This window comes from Poecilia mexicana, unplaced genomic scaffold, assembly GCF_051168715.1.
Source record: "Poecilia mexicana isolate PSO_F unplaced genomic scaffold, ASM5116871v1 scaffold_3, whole genome shotgun sequence".
NCBI classification, from domain to species: domain Eukaryota; kingdom Metazoa; phylum Chordata; class Actinopteri; order Cyprinodontiformes; family Poeciliidae; genus Poecilia; species Poecilia mexicana.
Genome location: NW_028263372.1, coordinates 26,636,902 through 26,657,057, shown reverse-complemented (window position 1 = coordinate 26,657,057; position 20,156 = coordinate 26,636,902). Strand labels below are relative to the sequence as shown.

The following is a 20,156-nucleotide window of genomic DNA, read 5'->3' as shown; positions in this document are numbered from 1 at the left end:
ATAGTTTTCTGAAAATTGTTTATTCTACATTTTAGACTGGATTGCAAAGAACAGTTTTCACGACACGTTGAGTAAAACTGTTGTTTGCCTTAAAAACTGCAATCTTTACATGTGATAAAGTTAACTGGAAATAAAGAGAGACCGAAAGAATGTTTTAAGTTTTAAATAATCTTTCACAGAAAGAATTAAAACATGACAATTACAAGATAATTTGAGAAGAAGTTGTAGTCACTGATTTAATTAAGTTTTTCCACTTTCTAAAAGTAAAAGCAGATCTCTAAAATGCGATTGTTATTTGATCTTTAACATTGAAAACAGCTCATACATCACATGCCTCTTTCATAGTTAATATCTCACTTAACTTAAAGGGTAAAGTCCTGATTAATTCATCACCAGACCTAAAGCAGGACGTCCAATTATTAAACGACAACACAACATAATCATGATCAGCTGGGAGAATATTAACTGGATTCCTCTCTAACCTTTTACTAAACAATAGTTTGCATAATAAAAGTAAAAGCAAAGACATTACTGTGATTCCTTTTATAAAGTTGATTTATATAAAAAGAGTTGCTCTTTTACTATTGCTCCTTTTGTAAAGAAATATACCGGGACATTTCAGTCAACTAGATGTATAACTGGAGGCCAGAGGAACTAGTAGGAAACATTTGATAAAACACTGCAGCTTTACTCAGAAAGTGGCTTCAACAATGTACTAAATAGCTGCTGCTGAATGAGAACCAGTAAAAAAATAAAAATAAAAATACAATAAAAGAAAAAAACACTGCATGGTGCACAACATCTCAAAATCTTTTGCAACTTTGGGTAGTCTACCAAACAACATTTATGTTATTTACAGTGGTTTTCTCCCTGTTTGAGCTACACACAAAGCAAGGCTTCTGCATCACATACATATATAATAAAGAATGGAAAAGAAATGCTGACACAACAATATGCACTGTTTGTCTTTTCTTTTTACAACAACAGGATGGACACATGGTTTTACTTATCTGCCTCTGTACATTACAAAACTCTACATTTACTCAGACCTGCATAAACATAAAAAAAATTGCATTGATGAACATTAGTCATTAGAATATTGTGTAATTTATATATTACATTCTCACAAGTTACCACATGTTACACAACATTGTTTGCATTGTCCTGCATTTATCTTGAACACGATAACAGAAAACTAGACAAATTTGTCACAGTAGCACGGTCAAAATACCACGAATATTTAGTCGCACCTGCAGAGGAGGTTGTTGTCATAGAAAACAATACCTGTGTTTTTTTTCTTTTTTTTTGCATAACTTGGATGGCTGTCGTGTAACGCTGTGTTTGAGAGGTCTAGGAGATTCACATGTGCATGAGGTCACACTAAGCTGCATTTTGTGTCTGCATAATATTTGGTGGTAAGTTGCCAGTGTTGAGTAAAAATGTCAATATTCTTTCCTGAAGAAAACGTGGAGATACTGCATAAGAACCTAAAGTTACATATTACATTATAACATAGGAAATGTTGTTTTATTGTTCAGCTGTATTGGTGTTAATCTAAATGAAAAGGTCTGTGGGACTGAAAAAAAAGAGGAGGTAAACATTTTCCTGCAGTGGTATGTGTGTGTGTGTGTCTGTGTGTGTGTGTGTGTGAGAGAGAGATGGTACACTTTTACATATGTGCTTTAAACCATGTGTTAGTTTTACTTTGTGAGGAACTCTCAACCTTTTGTTGAAATGCATCAGGTTCATTTTTCTGTCTTTTTTCCCAAAACTTCCCTTTTCCACAATTATTTTTCCTGAAAATGAGTCCCTATTTTCCCTTAATTATTATTTCCACTTTGTACTTATTTAGTTATTCTGCTTACATAGTTATACATACATTCATTTATTTTACACGAGCAGTCACAATTACCTATAGGTAATGTTTTAGCGTAGGAACTGTTTTCATTGTCCATTTTTAGAGGAAAATCCTCAGGGCCGGTTTCCATCTCAGTTCACCTCTGATCTCAGATGTGAACCTCTGATACTGTCATCATGACCAGGACAAGCCAAAGTTGCAGTCTTGAAGATCCAATGTTTTTGTTTTATTTCTTCAGTTTGCCTCAATAGGCTGGGACTCATCCTCCTCATGACTGCTACTGTCAGGCAACCGTTTCCTCCAGTCAGTGTTTTGATCAAAACTATCAGAGGAGGGGATTTCTGCTTCCTCGTTTTGAAGCAGGACCGGGAAAACGTGGTCGACCATCTCACACAGGCGTCCAAATCTTAAAGGAACAAAGACGCAGCCATAAAAACAAGATTTTATATATTTTTTAAAAGCTTAAAACTGCAAGAGTGTTTTTAGTGAAATCACATCAATGGAAATTAGAAACAAACAGCGGGTATTACTTACGAGGAAATGTTTGTTTTGGCATGCTCCTGTACCAGCTCTCCTTTTGGGTTGACAGTGAAAATCCTGTTCAGAGGAATGCCGACTTCCTTATACGAATACACATCCTGGAATCAAACATTCTCAATCAGCACCAAAACATCTATTCCTTTCGTTCAAAATACAAAAACCAAAAAACAAAATTAGCTTTCATTGTGCTTGTCAAATATTTTAGAAATTGAAACTTGACTCAAAGCTGACATCAAGGGGTCTCAGTGTAATCAGAAAATGGCTGTACACAGTTTGCGACTGTGCGTGTTCAGGTTTCTTACCGTGGCTCTGTTCCCAAAAGCGGCATAAAAAGGTTCAGTGTTCGGGTAGAAAAGATGCTTGATGTCCGTCAGACACTCAATCTTGAACAATTCTGGTTTCTTTTCAATAATCTCCCTGAAAACACAGAGTTTTGAGGGAATATTATATTTCGAATACTTTCCCGATACTGTCCAGCCTTACTATAAGCTGTACACACAGTCCTATTCAATAAATTAAATGTCACATTCTGATGGACTTTAAAAGATAACAATTATTAGGCAGGTATTAAACATGCTTTTCACAAAGGACTACATTACTGTATATTTTTTATTGGTCTGATGTAATATTCTAATTTTAAATGTCGTGTTTTCACTACCTGCAAGCTGAAAATCAACATAATTAACAGTAATGAAGGATTGAACACATCACTGTGTGTAATTATCTTAGGCAAGGCAAGTTTATTTGTAGAGCACATTTCAGCAACAAGCCAATTCAAAGTGCTGCACATGATGAAACCTGTGTACTGTGTTTCAGGGAACTGAGCCGCTGAATAATAACAACATATATTAATAAATATGACCGTACATTTTGCTGATTACTTGAGTCTAGTTCACAGACCTGTGAAAGGCAGAGAAGAGGCTGCTGGGGCTGAGCAGAACCGGGCCCAGAGGCAGCATGGTTCCCCTTTCATTAACCCAGTGCAGGTAGCCCCTCGTCATCCCAGCCATGCCGATCGCTCTAGCTGAGCAATACATGAATTTATACCCGTTTCTGTGACAGAAAAAGATGATTCAGTTACAAAACACAGTATCAAACTAAACAAAACAACTCTTTATATAAAAATATTAAATGGCATGTTATAGCACAATCATTTATCTACAGTTGTTATAAAATTGCTGTGTATATCAAAAATATCTTAAAAGAAATTTTACTTTGCATCATTTTGATACCTTGAAATGTGCCTCCGTCTCCTTAAGAAGTTCCCTTTCCAAACCTCTTAAATGAACTGTTTACATTTCAGGTCTAGTGTTTCCTTTTAGTATACACTTAAAAATGTGTGGTGAACAAGCAGAAATCTTATTTATTATATTTTAAAGATCAGAGGTGGAGCGAAGTCATTGTTTTGCAAGGCACAAGTACGCCTCAAGTCTTTCCATCTATGTCACGAGTCAAGTACCAAGTAAACACATTAGAGTCCCAAACTGATTCCAAAGTACAGACATGCAAGTCCTAACTTGAGTCTAAACTTTTATTTTCAAATCTTAAATAAGTGATTGACTAAATATGCTGTCGAATCACAGAGTAACAATTAGCACGTTTGAGAGTCTTAAGTTATTTTTAAAGATGTTTTTGTTTGCCAGATCAAGCAGTAAGTGGAAAAAATTGAGGAAAAAAAATGGGGAGACGTATTTATGACAATAATAATGAAAAAAATTATTTCTATGCAAAATGAAGATTACCTCCCAGTTAATCACTTGCAACCTGTTTTTACGATATTGAACGAGTATCAGATCATTAGAACAGCAAGTAGGATTATTTAAACGATCAAGCTCATTACATTAGATGATTATTGCTGCTGATTGGACTGACTTTGGTTCAGGCTCACAGTGCAGAGAGTCGCAGTGAAGGTAAACAACCTGGAGAATGAAGCGTGTCAGAAACTGGAGGAGGAAATATTGGCAAATGGCCAAAGAGGCACAGCAGCTGGATTGTGTGCCAGGTGTTCCATTGTAGCACACCAGGCGCAATTCCATGTAACAGTTTGTGTTTGGCATTTGGTATTTTCTAGTGAAATGGCTCATGTCCAAGCACAAGTCAGAACCAACTGTTATGGAAGTTTGAGTCGAGTCCAAAGTTTCTTTTGAGTTCATCAAGTCGAATATCATTGCATTTGTGACTGAAGTCTCACTCAATTCCAAGTCACACGACTGGAGTGCACACCTAACGACAAAACGGACAATTCTTAGGCAAGACTCACAGGCTGACTCTGTGGTAGAGCCGTGCAATCCCCTGGTGGGTCCAGTCTTTACCCAGTGTGGGAAGGATGTGGCCAAGAGTGTCGGACCTGAAGCACATTGTGACACAGACACAACAATGATTAAGCTCAAACTTTACACACCAAACCTGCATTAAACAAACCTCAACAGAGGAACAACTCGTGGAAAACCTGCCATCTACTGGTAACAAGCTGGAAATGATTATTGATGGCAGATGACTTGCTGCTTCTTACCTGGTGATGGTTCCATCTATGTCTGAGATGATAATCTTGTCATCCCAGCTCCAAAGGTAGATTGTGCCATGACAGCGGCAGGTGCCTTGATACTGGGTGGTTACGCTAAACACCACTTCATTGGGCCCTTCCTTTAGCTGCAGGCTAGCCTATAAAAACAAACAGACCACAATTCAGGAAGTTATGCAAAGCACAGGATAAAGAAGTGTAAATGGATTTCTAGAAGTAATTTATTTAGTGTTATGTGCTTTGCACAGGCATCCCAAACGTTTAACACAATCGAGGTCATAAACTTGGAGCTCCAGAGATTCAGCACCGACTCTCTACAACTTTGGCCAACAATTATTTTAAATTAAGGCTTTTTTTTTAGATAAAGGCTCAGTTTTGCAGTCTTTCCACTAGGAAATCACACTAATGCAGGAAAAATATTTTCTTGAGAAGGTCGTAAACTGCATGGTTTTACTTAAAATGTACTTTAAATATTTAACCTGCGGTTCATTGCTTTTTTTTTTTTTTTTTTTGGTAAAATATTATTCTCTTTGTTATAAAACCTCAAAACAGAAATAACATTGAAGACAGTTACAGTACCAGCTGGTCTGACGTAAGCCGTAGAGTCTTCTTATAACACACACCGGTGGAGTTTAAAACAGGCTCCGGCTGAAAGGATTCTGGCGTCTGAATGCATGATGCGTGGTCCTCGTCGCTTGAGGAGAAGTCATCTTTCAAACTAAGACATTCAAGGCACCGAGTTTGGTTAAACAGGAAAACTGATTTTAAAGCGAGAGAATAAAGTGACCATGTCATTAGGTGGGAAAAATCACCAGTTCACTGAGGTCAAAGTGAGTGAGCCATCTTCTCTCTCTCCCATTTCTGCAGCTGTTTCCTGAAGGGCAAAGAGATCAGAGCTAACTCAGTAAGCTGAAATATTATATCCTCTGATTCTGTTGGCATTATTTCCCCAAAACTAATCAGAAAAGAATAATGTGTCTGTCTGCGGACTGACCGACTTAGAGTCACTGTTCCTCCGTCTCCATGAAAACCACCAGCGTCCTCCTTTCTTAGGCATCTTATCCTTCATGATATTCTCCACCGAGGCCTGAGGAAAATGATGCCATACAACTCAAAAATGACTGGAAATGTACTAGCACAAGCACAGGAATGACAGCCAGAAAAGAAAGAAAGAAGTAGGAAAGAGATAACTGAACCCCAATTATTCCGCACTAACACACAGCCATGCAAGGAGAACAGAAAAACAACACGGAAAACAGAATCAGACAAGAAAAGACATGCTCTGATCAACAGCCAGGAAACAGCAGAAATTCGTACAGGCTCTGAAGTGGTGGAGCCAAACAGACCAGGGAAGCAGTATGAGAAGAGGCCAAAAACAGAAAAAACATAACTCAGACACCAGCACTTGGTGAACACAAATGCCAATTTGATGGTAAGTGAGAGAAATTATGTAAATGAAGGGGAAAAAAGAAGGAGCAAAAAGACATGACGTTATTTCAGTGCCAGGAAAACAGATTTAAAGCAATATTACACTGCTGATGCGATCTTCTAATAATAGTTCAAAGCACTTGGGGTAATGCCAGATATTTAAAAACAAATGATTCACGTCAACCACCTAGATCTGATGTCACTTAAGATGAAATCAATGTATTTGAGAGCCAGAAATGACTGCAGAGGCATGCGTTCATTTTTAGTTTTTATACTGACAATAACTGAAGCAAAAGCGAAAGGTTTTATATTCAGAGGCAAAATGCTGGGCGTGCACAGGGGACATGTAATGCAGAGGGTTGCAACAAAATCTGTGCAAAAAATGTTAGCAAAATGATCCATTGTAGCAAAATAACTAACCGATGCTTTAAATGACGGAAGCAAAAATACTTTATACCACTGAGACTACATCTTAATAAAATTATATGTAATACTTTCCTTAGCATTTGCAATGCTAAATAAATGGGGCGTCTTGTTTTTCCAACCTTGTGTTGCTCTTACCTGTGGCAGGGGTTTCTGGTAGACCTGCATAGCCAGCATAACAGGAGCAGCCGTGGTCCAGTTGTAGTACCTACAACACACCACAGAGGGCGATAAAGAGCATTTCAAAAAACTTATTTAGTTAAGGTAAAAAAATGCTCAGAATATTAAATATTTGGGTTATAACTTCTGAAAATCCCAGTTCAAAGTTAAGAGTTACACTTGGTATTCAAAACACATTGCTATTTTTGTCGCTCTGCTAAAACTCTGAATTTTTATCTTTACTTTTAATAATGTTTATATCTTTTTATCTGTTTTAATCTTTTTCAAAATCTCTCTCTTTTTCACTGCTTATTCAGTTTTTATTTTTATTTTAATTATGTAAAGCACTTTGAGATGCCTTGCTGCTGAAATCTGCTATACAAATAAAATTTGATTGATTGATTGACTGATTGACTGATTGATTGATTGATTGATTGATTGATTGATTGATTGATTGATTGATTATTAGCTATGAGTATTCATTTAAAGATGTCAGGAATATTAAGACACGTTTGAAAAACAGTGCTTCCCAGATATGATGGCTGACTATTTTGAAATCTTTAATCATGTTTTCCCAAATGAAACATGAACTTGTTGAAAGAGCAACGCTTACTTGTTTCCAACTTTGACCACCAGGTTAGGATCATCTATAATAGACGGGTTCTCTGAGAACTGCTGGTAAGAAACTGCTCTGTCCAGGAATTGCTCTGTGGTTTAAAAAACACACACAATATAGGAAGAGGATAAACTGATGAACAAAAACAGGGTTAACACACAGTAATTAACACAAGAATTTTTTTTTTTTTCTGCAAAAAGCATACAGAATATTCACGGTCCATTTTCCTACCTTTCGTGATCTCCTTGTTGTCTGACAGTCCTCCGCACAAAGAGATGGCAACATGAGGCAGGTCAGCTATCTGGTCCAACAAACTGTCCACTCCGCTGTCCACGCCACTGCTGCCCACTGACTGGGGGGACTGGTTGGTGCTCCTCTCGTCCATCATAATCTCTGAGTCCCCCCTCGTAGAGCTGCCTCCTCCATCACTGACGAGACAGACACATGCAGTTATCCTAAAGGATTTTTCTGTAAAACTTTTATTAAGTCGATTATAGTATTCTCATAATACTATATCGCCTACAAGATTAAGAGTATATGTAAAAAATTAAATTCACAAAAATAAATTCTCAAACATGTAGAAGTCCTTTTGCTATAAAATTATACTTAAGTTTACCAAACACTGAAACAAGAGTGTCAAAAATTAAATAGATTGGATGTTGGACTGACTATCAACACCTGAATAAAATTTACCTTTTCGGGAAGTAGAGCGCAGCAACTTCAGGTTCCAGCCCCGTAATGTCATCCAGATATACGCCATCAGCCCCCAGATGCTGGCTTCGTTTTTCTAAAACAAGACAAGATTACGTTTTTTTATTTATAGCACCCATACAAAATATGGTATCTGAATTGTTTATGGCTATGCAAAAGGCAGCCACTACCTTTCCTCTTCGATGGTGAATCAGTACTTCTGACAGGACTTCCTCCTGAACTTTCTTCAGTTAGATGACCGGGGAGAGACTTTAGGGACACCGAACAAGCGGTCTCCACCTCCATAGACGACTGGCCGACATTCTCAGCCTCTTTGACTGCATGGGAAAAAACAGCAGAAACCAACTGAAGGATGAAAACAAGCGAATGAAACTACATTTACCAAAACCTACATAACTGTGGCTGCTGATACTGTCTCAGGGCAATGACAGAAACTTTGTAAAAGCTAGCATAGAGGTTTTTGATCCAACATTATTTTGCAAACTAGCATTTCACAATCACAACCCCATAAAGACAAGAACAACAAACCTCAAATTTCCAAACACACCAGAATAAAAGCCTAATTATATACATATATATTTAAACAAATTCTAATTTTACTCTTGGCATACAATGGACATACTACATAACAGGGTATAAAATAGCCACTAGAGGTCAGTAAAGGTTAAATTGAGCACATTACACCTTGTAAACTGACAAATAATAAAATCAAAGCATACATATTTCACTTTTGAAATGTTTTACATGGCACCACTTGGCTGTCACATGTAACCAAAATATTGCAATCATTTCAAAGGTTTGATCACTGAAATAATTATTTTTGTCCCACTGCAGAAACCAACGTTTTGTTTACCATTTTCTTCTCCAGAGTTCTGCTCCGATGTAATCGTTAACTTCAGCCTGGGCTCACAGCTGTTTCCTTCTACGTCCATGGTCCCGTCAGCGGCAGTGGCCTGGGCTGACTCTGAGCCACAGGGACCCTCCGGGGCTGACCCCGTCTCCGTGATGGCTCTGAAGTGGCTGCTTGCAGTCAGCGGGATGGAGACTGCCGCAGCTGAGTCCTGCTTCTGGCGAGAAGCAAGGAAGGATGGCTGGAAAGAAGGAAGATTTTTCACTCTGGAGTTTGCGTTTTTGTTTTTGTTCCCAGTTTCATATTACTGCATGCCCTCTAAAGCCTAAACTTGTAAGTTTAATCAGTTCAGAGACAAACTGTTCCTGCTGAGTAGCTGTAACTTTCTTATTGCTGATTATCCCTATTTGTATCTATTTAAATATGGATTTGTTTGTAGAAATACTCAAGCAAGATGTTCAGAGTTAAAGCTTGAGTTTAAATAAAGCAAGTAAGCAAAAATACGTAGTTCTGCTTACTGGTTCCTGGAATTATAGGCAAGACATATAAATGTGTTTCCACTATGAATACACCACTGATGCTTTAGATATGCAGATTTGCCCAAGATTATTCACATCCTTGGCTGATTTAGACTTAAAATGATTTCTGTTCAAGCAGGACATTTGATTCTGACAGGAAATAAGACAAGATCTCCAAAAACAACACAACAATGTAAAAAGAGTATAAGAAAATGTATTCAAAGTGGCATTCTAACTTAATTTATACCTTTTTAAATAATATAAAAAGGTATATTGCTTTTCTTCTTTTTGCATGTTTCCATTGATCGTTTAACCACTCATATTTCATGATGAGCTCCAAGTGATTAATCTAACCTTTGTCAGTGTGTGTATACCTGTGCAGCCTGTGGCAGCTCGCCCCAGGTCCACAGAATTTCAGGATTTGTCTGATTGGTCAGTTCTGAGTCACTCTTCGGTGTTGATGATGCTGAGTCATCTGGACTGCTGTACAAGTACATTTCACAAGACACAACATTAGGACCAAGCATAATATACTGTTGTATGTTATAAGAAAACAGCATATTCTTCAAATCTGTACAAAAGCTGATTTATTATGTCAGTTTCAGTATTTTCATTCAGAAAGAGAAAAAAATGAAGATGATACCCAGCAAGGGAGGAACAGTGAGACGTGCTCTGAGGACAAGAGATGGACAGACCAAAGGATGGATGGATGGAGAGAGTCTTCTTAATCATGTTACTTCATTAGGGGGAATGTAAAACACACAAAAAATGAAAAAAAAGGAAATGAGAATCAGAAAAGCTAAAGCAAACTGAGGCTAAACATAAATGCTGTCATAAAAAAACACCTTGGAAGAAGCATAAAAGGGTGGGACATTTGTCCCACCCTTTTATGATCACATTTGTGTCAAAGTGATACCTCTGTGATTCAGTCCACTCCGTCATGTGGTATGAATTGGTGTTGGTTGTACGATCCAGATCATTGTACACTGGTCTGATCACAAACACACACACACACACACACACACGCACGCACGCACGCACGCACACACACACGCACGCACACACACGCAGGAATAAGTACACAAACTGATTTTTTTCCACAAATGTTTCAAGAGATCCAGAGCTATTATCACTACAAGTAATATTATTATGTTTTCACTCTGGAATTCAAACTGGTCTTGCTTAACTGAATCCATGCATTTAAAAACTGCACTGAGTGACTTTAAGTCAGAGGAGAAGGAAACTATTAATGCACATTCCTTCATGTCTTTGAGGGATTTGGGAATTTTCCCAGCTCACAGTTGTGGTTGGACTTTCTAAAAATGGCCTCAGACCATTGCAATAAGGGCGGCCAGTGAGTGAGTGATCCACAATGTAAAAGAAATGAGAATATCGTGAGAGCAGGACTAATCCTTGGAGTGAAATCAACAAAAACAGATCCTTCAAATAGAAAACATTTCTAAAGTAAACACTAGCAGGTGCAGGCTTGAAGTCCATAATTATTTTTAAATGACTTGTTCTGTTGAAATGATAACGACAGCAGGCGGCAACAACAAACGGTATTATTCTTCATAGATTTAATGACTGCTTGTCTAGATAAAATATCTGAAAGCTAAAACTGTTGAAGGGAATTTTCTTTAGCTCAGTGTTAAAAAAACATGTTGAAAATCCTTCTTTTCTTGACCTTAAGGGGCGTTTTGTATTAAGATTGTTGCTTTTAGAGAAACACTAGTTTATGAGCACATTTCAAAGTCTTTACAGAAAAGTGGAAACTGCTGGTTTAATGGGACTTTGTGTCTGAACCAACTGATCCACAGTGATCTCGTGATATTTAATCTCGTGATTAAAAATGGCTGCACTCCATGTCCCCACACTCACCTGCTGCTGTCCCCGTCCTTCTCCTCATCTGAACTCAGATCAATAGTAAACATGTCTTCATCCTCTGAGAACTCCTCCCCACTGTCCTCTCTCCTCCCTCCTGCACCCCCTCCTCCTTCTGGCCTTGCTTTCCTCCTCCTCTTCCTCCTTTTCTTCGATGTCGCTCCATCTTGCGGCCCCAGGCTCTGGACAGGAAGTGTGCTGCAGGGGATGTTGTCTGTGTGATAAAAGAGAGCAGCATAAATATTTTTCTTTTCTCAAAATGACAAATCCCATCCTTTATTTTTAGCCAAACGTACCATGATGGTGAGAAGCACCCCTGCCCAGTTCGGTCTGCATCAACTCCTCTCCCACTGTCATGATGGGCGAAGTTGCAAGGTAGGATGGTACCACTTCCTGTTGACAGGAGGCATGCCTTTATCATTTGAGTTCTTCGACTGAGCAAAAACAGCTCACAGAGACTGGTGAGGTGTTAAAAATGTACAATGAATCATGTTCTGGGCTGCAATATATGTGAAACTGCAAATATTTGAAATTGTTCTGGAACTCTGTTTTATGGCCAATGTGATTTTTGTCATGTGCTGAAAGAACAGGAGATGGGCAGAAGCTTTCACTCACCACCGGATTTGACAAAATCCGGAGAGATTTAGCGTTTGAGCCAAGATTAGCTAAATCACGGTGGGGGTGGGGGGAGATAAATAGGGGACACGAAGTGCTTGGCAAGCACACATGCCAAGCACACACTACGGCATGTGTGCTTGGCTGCACACATGCCGTAGTGCAGGCTAACTCATTCAGTTGGGAAAGGAATAGAAGCAGTCCTCTGAATGCACACAATGCAAGGATAAAACACGTCTGCACTGACATCTGTCCCACCTGGGAGCATCCAGTCCAGATCCAGTTTGAGCTCAGACTTTTTATTCACTTCTAACTTTCCATCCTCAAACCTTTACTGCCTTTCTTCCAAAGGCAGCTGAATTTTTACTAACAAGACACTTGATTTAAATGAAGCTAAATAAAAAAGTGATGGTTTGAGCTAAATAAATAGTTTTTTTCATATAAGTCAATGACATTTAATATAAATACTTAAGAAAATTACAATATGAACATAGAGAGATACATTCAATGATGTTATTTTTTTTGGGAGGGTGAGGGGGGTTTCACAAGAGGGACCTACATTATTTGTAAATGCATAAGTCCTGACAAGTCCCGAAGTTTAATTTTACACCCTGAGGAGTAGATAAAGGGAGGGAGAGCGGGTGAGTAGGAGTGAAAAAGATGTCTGGGGTTGATCCCACATAGTCCTTTAACAAAAAAACAGTTTTTTCCTTCAATATGTGAAACTTTTGATTAGAACTGGGGGAAAGGGCAAAACGAAGACACATAAAATATGTAAATTTAAAAGTTCCTCAAGCTGTCCCCTAAGGTCCTCCTAAACCTGTTCATCCAACAGAAAGCTATGATCCGCTTTTAGATGACGTACAGTACGTCTGTCTGATCCTCTGTCCCCCTGTCTGTCCTGTCTGCACAGATCAGTGACCAGCGAATTTCTGTGTGTGAACACACAAGGCACAGAGAGTGAATTGGTCAGAACTATAAATAGGTCTCTGGCAGTTTTCCACTCTGTAAAGGGAGGGCTGAGAGAAGGAGAGGATTTAAAGCTACATCTGAGCAGAACAGTATGGTTTATTTACAGGAAAATTCAAACTCACTTCCTATATACACCTATGTACACAAAACTTAAGTTTTAGAAGCTGCTCATCCCCTCTAATAATCGCCTTTTCCAAATCACTCTGCATTCAGGAAAGCAGACAACTCTTCTCGTGGTGCCACTAACGTAATTGTGACTGCTCACGTTTGTTTATCCCATTAGTAGAGTTGGGCTGGCTTTGTTTTCCTCCAGAAAAGTTGTAGCCACTCCTCTTCGCTGCCCCTCTGCCAAACTCCACCTCCAGTGCTCCTCTCTAACCTTCATGCATCCTTATCTTTCACTCAAAACTAATTTCAAAGTAAACACAAGTGTCTCCAGCTTAGTCTATTTCCTGTTAAGCCAGAATTACAGCTGCAAATGCCTCCATGTAACAGGATTCCCCGGTGATAGTGTGCCTAAAATGTTACTGCGCTAGAGTACTTTTTTCTGTTGTCTTATTCCACATAGCTAAAAGCGAAGTGGATAAGTGCCAACATGCTCTCAGTTGAATCTGTTTTTTCGCAATAAGCCCTGCTTACATTTCCAGACACATTCTCTCATTATCAAAGGCAGAGCCGGGTCTGTGTCGAACCAGGCCCCATGCAGGATTTACGTTTGGACGCCACTGTCCAAAAGACAACATTTTACTAATTACCAGGGAATCAGTTTGTTTAATTATATGCGCATTGTGTATTTAGAAAATATTTTAGACTTAACAAGTCAGGCAACATTTATCTATTAATTAAATATCATAGAGTGAACTTATGATGATATTTTTAAGATATAAATGATGTAAAGAAAAACTGTAGAATTTGTTCAAATCAACTAAAATCAAAGCATTACACTGTGATGCTGCTAATGTAAAACTGCATGTTTACACACAGTATGTGTCAGTTCTTTAAAAAATCTAAGCAAGTTATATGTTTTGATGATTCTTCAGAATTAGTTAAAAAATGTAGAATTCTTTTAAATCTAATATTTTTGGGGGGAGAGGGGCGGGGATAAATCAAGCACAAAAGTCTCTTTTTCTTGTCCAAAATCTAAAAGCAACCACAAAAATACGTTCTGACATTTTTCCTGCGTGAGAATCCAAAGGCTCTCGGTCGCCCCCTGCTGGCCTGGTGGAGCCTGGCAGTGGCTTTGTTATGCATCTGACCTGCCCTGGTCACAAAGCTACTGAGCAAAGCTTTTAGGTGTGTGATGCTAACGTTACATTGACTCATCGACTACGCTGTTATTTCAAACACTTATTTTTCGCATTTTATATACATATGTAAAAATGTATCTGTTTGAGGCTGATATAATTATTTCCTTGATATTCACTCAGTAAGTAAAACTTAAGATAAAACATATGACATGTATTGCGGAAGCATAAAGATTGATTGCAGCAGGGTGACATCTTAAAACACTTTGGACTCTCTCTGGGTGTTTTTAGATAAACCAGTTTGATTGAGTTGTTGATTCTTTCTTACTAGTTAGAGTAATTTCTTCCAGGAATATAAGAGAATAAAAGCCAAAATGACACCGGAAATTTCAAAATATCTGCTCAGTATGCTTGTGGATTTATGTCTCATCTGATGTTCAAAAGCACCATCTAACTAATGAGTAAGCAACAATATTATTGTTCTCACTTGGACTAAGGCCCCTCTGTATGCTTCTGATACAATATTCAAAACTTTACCATATTTGAGCAAAACAAACCATGACAAAGATTTGAGAATAATCAAATGGAAGGATGTTAAATAGTTTTTGATAGGATGTCCCTTCTCTGACAGCTTCATGTAGAAAACAAAATGCCCAAGGATGCTTTTCTGGATTTTCCAGGCTTGTCTGGGCAGGAACGGCAGTTAAAATAACAAGTTGTAGCGACAGATCAAACAGTGAATTGTAAAGGAGTTAAAACTGTAAAAGGTGGCAGGAACTAATCACACTCATCTGTGTGTTATTTCAGGCAGTGAAAACCTACGTCTACAAGTTACGCTGTGTTCTGCGCTATAATTGCTCGTGTTTATTGAACTGCAGTAATGAATCCGTCAGTCATCACTCACCAGTGTGTTCTCAGTCTCCGTGACGAAGAAAGCCTCTCCATTCTCTCCAAGCTTCATGTGCAAACTAACTGGCTCTCCATTAATCTCTATGTCCACCTATGAGAAACAAAAGTGTTGACCCTTAGCCTGTTCCAAACAACTCCCTGAAATTTACTTTACTCCTATGGAAATATAAACATTTTAGTTGAGGTATGATGCAACCATTGTAATGTAATGTTTGTGTTTGTGGCTTACTCCATTTTGGAGCAATGGATTGTTCTCAGAAATGTCCAGAGATCCTGTGTTATAACTTAATCCTGCTTTAAACTTTCCTACAACTGTATTCCTCACCTGGCTGTTGTGTTTCTCGACCTTTACTATGTTGTTTTTCGCCAATGCACACAACAACAAAAAAACCCTTAGACTTTCAGAGAATAGCTGGACGTATAATGAGATTAAACTACACACTGCGGATTTATTAATTTGGTGACTTACACACACAATTGGCACTTGAATTTTATTTTGGGGGAAGGAGCAAAGTCTCTGTCTTTTCAAATTTAGATTTTCAAAAAGGATTATATGTATCATTAATATCCAACTTCACAATAGTGCAGTACTTAGTGTAGGTCCATCACATTAAACTTCAATAAAATATATTGAAGTTTAGCTTTGTAAAATTAGAATTAAAAATAATAAATAATTGAAAATAATCTAGCAGGGAATTTGTTAATGAACTGCTTGATAAAGTGGTACTAGACATGCACCTTTACATAGTGAAAAATGTCAAAGTCATTTTTACGTTTTATACTGCAAATGTTGTGAAAATAAAAGAAATGATAAGATAAACATAAGAATACTGTTGCTGGTTTTATTTTTATTTTTTATCCTGTAACATTACTTGTATCCGTACACACCACCTCTAACAAACAGCATACAGAAAACACAACTAGATGTGAACGTAAAACAAGGAGACTCTTACCACTTTCTCACGGGACCGCAGCACACCCATCTTTCCGAAGCGGACGTGAAACGGGGAGCACTGCAGCGAGCCGTCCGGCTGCCGGACCACAATGACATCAATGCATCCAGACAGCGTTGCAGGGTTGAGCCCCCTGTACAGCTCCTTGACCTGCACAAACACCTGGCCCGCCAGCTGACCCACATAGTTCATGGTCTGTAGCTGGAAATAAAGACGTGTAATTAGTCCTTTGATTTATAGAGTTTATCAACATGCTAATGATCTACGTGTAAGTCAGACAGAGAGAGAGAAACTTTTTCCTGCCTACAAAAAACAACAACAATGTTTTCGAATCCATTTCTTCACTCTTGGGATGCTACTTTGTGAGGAGTATGTTTATTCATCTGTGCATGTAGATGTTCTTGCCTCAGGAAAAAGATGCTAAAAATAAAATTGTCAAATGTCTCTACCGCTTCTTCACGGTCAATCAGGGACAAGATTACCTCTAAGAGACTGAAGACGCCTTATTGTTCCAGAATCTTAAAATCTTTGAAGATTGCTAAAGCTTCGCTGCAGATGCAAGCAAAGTCATGAACATGCAACATGCAGTGTTATTAGACATTAGAGCAACAGATAGAGCATTTAAAATATTTTTTTTTCCACTGTGTACAATAATATATAACAAAATTTGACTGTAGGACATTTTCTTCAACTCGAAGTGTAAATTGCAACTTTCCCGTAAGATATTCAGATTTAATAAAAAGAAAAATGTTAGATATTTATATATTTTTTTTACTTATCAGTCTAGAACAATATAATCTATTTCAATGTATGCTGAAAAATACATAACACAAAACACGCTCACAGGAAACAAAATGTGAAATAAACTACAGTTGCTGAAACTATAGCAGGAACTAAGACAAAGCAAAAAAGAGCTGAGTGAAATTTATTATGTATAATGTAACAAAGGGGTTCGTAGGATGGAGACAGCTGTACAAGAACAAAGATTACGTGATATCTGTGGTAGGTGTGCTGACTCAGACACTGCTGCGTTTACATAAACATCCACAGACAATCCAGCATGTCTAAGGGAACAGGTGGCTTCATGCTACGAGAAGACACGAAGAAACACTTCTGATGAAGATGATTTTTTTAACAAGAATCAAAGTCTGAGGAACTTCTGTTGCCAAGCAGACCGACAAGTTACTCATCACAGGTTGTTATAACAAAGCAACTGTGACAAAAGCCTGGCAAAGAAAAAAAACAATGAACAGCTGAGTCATGAGTATTGCAACTTTTCATCAAGTTAAAGTCAAAATGGAAAGAAAGTTAGTTCTAAAATTTTACAAAAACACGATGTTGTCGAGGCATGAGATGCTGCATTAGTGTGGAAAAGAAATGCTGTTTTGTTATCTGGATAAACATGTTGATATGTTGGGCATGACCGAACGCTCAGCAACTGGGAGCGGATTTGCTTGGCACTGATTGTGCAACTGACCGTTTGCCTCACTCTCACTTCCTGGTCCATTTAGTGTCTTTGTCTCTGCAGCAACAACCTGATAACATGTCCATTCATGCATGCACGGCTTTCACTGTAAACATTGCCCCATAAGTGCACATGCATGTCTCTATTCATGTGCTAACGCAGAAAAACACAATCTTGCACAGCCATTGTAGAGGTGAACTGCTTTACAGGTCCTGATAAAGTTCAACGCTCCGTGCAATCAGTTCAAGGCTAACTGAGACTTTAACTACACCACTGACTAGACTGCCTGTGTTTACTTAATGTCTTGTTACAAATTGTAGTCCTGACAAAATTAGTATTTGTTTCTGTAGAGATGTGAATAAGCTTTCCTTTCTACCTAGACTTCTACTGTTCTTGTATGTTTGTCTACAATGTTTCAGTCAACGCATTTCAGGTGTGGACAAAGATAGTTTGCATAAACACACCGTGTAGTGTTTTAAAGATAATTACATTTTTTAAGAGAAAAAAAAAATAATCTGGCACCATGTGGAAAAGTAATCACTCCCTTTGTTAAGTCATAAACTAAGAGTAAAAAACCAACATTGTTTTGGAAAGACAGGCAAAAATGACATCCATCAGAGAGTTCAAAGGTCAAAGCAGCTGTTGGAAGGTTTTTCTCCTATGACATTAGCATAAAACTAACAGAATTTCAGAAAAAGAGCACCATATGGCACGGAGGTGGCTGTATGATGGTCTGGGGGTGCATCCAGACATCGTAAACATGCCTTACTAATGGAGCAATAAATTGCCCTCTTGATCAAAAATCATCTACTAATGACCTTAAGCTGTCCTTGGTTTATAGTAAAATAATGGTCCAAAGCACAACAGGAAGTCCACCTCTGAATGGCTCTAAAGACAGCTGTGTTTTGGAGCGGCCTAGTTAAAGTCTGGACTTGAATGAGTCCCAGGCAATGTGGGAGGCCTTTCATACTGGAAAAGTCTCCAATAGAACAAATTAAAACGATTCTCTTGGCCAAATTTTCCCCACAATGAAATACAACAATCAAAACCATTTATCCCAAAAGCTCGATGGTAGTTGTTACCAAAGATGGCACAACCAGTTGAAAAGTCTTGTTTTCTACCTTAATAAACAAAATAAGCATTTCAAAAGTGCATTATGCATATTCTCTGGTTATCTTGCATGATGCTAACATTTCTCTGATTATCTGAAGCATCTAAGTGCAAAATAAAAGCAAATCTGTGAGGGGTGGAATGTTTTTTTCAAAGCACTGTACGCAGCCAGACCCTTGGCCACTCTTCCAGGACACCCGTCTACCACAGCCAATCAAAGTGTCCCTCTGTTATGTAATAGGCAATCACCATACAAACCACATGTTATTTTATCCTGCAGAATGCTTTTAAAAAGATCTTTACATAAATTTAACATAATTTAAATTCACCACCACAACATAGTCACGTTAAACGGAGGACAGACTCTTTCTCCTCTAAAGCTTGAAATGAAGTCACACGCTTCACCACTATTAACGGTGAGGTGAGAAAGAGGTCACTGATAAACTGCACGGGTTTACAGATGATGAACTCCTGAGTCGCACCAACTGGAGCTGCAGGTGGATTGACGCTCCAAAATTACTCTCTCCAAATAGATTAATTATCAACTACTTTCACCGAGGAATGCAACACTTCTGTTAGGATTTTAGTGTTTTTAAAACGGTCGTCAGACAGCACAATTAACTATGAACAGAGAGAGAAAAAGAAAACAAAAACCGCACGTTGCATCTACACGGGGCTGGTGAGCAATGCAGTGTGATGCGTGGCCTGCGTGTCGAAGCATCAGCGCAAAACAAACACACACAGATAGAAGAGGTTCTGCAACCTGCAGTCATTTTAGCTGCCTTCAATTCAGCTTAGAAGCTCCGCTCCGAGGAAGCTGCGATGCAGAACACTGAAATATGTGGGGTGTAAACATCCCACAGTAGCCATCCTTTCTCTGCTTACATTATTTATTGACGCAGCTCTTCGCTCCGGGATCTTTCCGCCATTCAATCCTCCCACTCTGTCATCAGCGTTAATGCGCGTCAGAGTCCGGATCAAACATCACCGGTAACGTTCCGCATCATTCAGTTTCCCTGACATCTGATCGCAGACCCTCTCTGTCTGCTGATGGTTGCTTCTGAGGGCTGAAATATTCCTCCCTCCGCCTCGGAGCGGAGAGCACGGAGGGAGCTGATTGGTGGAGCTGCGGGTGACGTCATATATTATTGTTTATGGAATATTTCCCATTTAGGATCCGCTCTGTGGTAATTTATGTGGTTGTTTATTGTAATTCAGGACAAGATTAAATCGTATTTTGGTCTAATTAAACACAAGTTCTCTGCAGGGATAGTGTTACGTGGTTTATGGTTAAATCATTTTATATGTACGAATAGTGTGTAATGTGCAATGTGTGTGTGAGGAGGACAAATGCAGAAGTGCATCACCTGATCTTGTTGCTGT

At 38.5% G+C, this 20,156-nt stretch overlaps 1 protein-coding gene across 3 annotated transcripts; it reads right to left on the bottom strand.

The window, feature by feature from the left end:
- Positions 1-4: 4 nt before the first annotated feature.
- lpin1a (lipin 1a) lies at positions 5-19,829 on the bottom strand. Of its 3 annotated transcripts, XM_014991293.2 has the most exons (24): positions 19,659-19,829; positions 16,199-16,399; positions 15,241-15,336; positions 11,802-11,898; positions 11,503-11,719; positions 10,541-10,615; positions 10,268-10,360; positions 9,999-10,107; positions 9,110-9,347; positions 8,427-8,573; positions 8,239-8,332; positions 7,777-7,973; positions 7,543-7,636; positions 6,909-6,978; positions 6,237-6,323; positions 5,914-6,006; positions 5,732-5,793; positions 5,499-5,637; positions 4,911-5,059; positions 4,659-4,745; positions 3,299-3,451; positions 2,701-2,815; positions 2,393-2,496; positions 5-2,264 (listed from the first exon to the last, which is right to left on the bottom strand). In XM_014991293.2, exons 2-24 carry the CDS (start codon positions 16,388-16,390, stop codon positions 2,093-2,095), a joined length of 2,880 nt encoding a protein of 959 aa, XP_014846779.2. In that variant the 5' UTR covers positions 16,391-16,399; positions 19,659-19,829; the 3' UTR covers positions 5-2,092. The 3 variants fall into 3 exon arrangements, with proteins under 3 accessions (XP_014846779.2, XP_087860506.1, XP_087860507.1); XM_088004380.1 differs by lacking the exon at positions 6,237-6,323; XM_088004381.1 differs by lacking the exons at positions 6,237-6,323; positions 10,268-10,360.
- Positions 19,830-20,156: the final 327 nt, after the last annotated feature.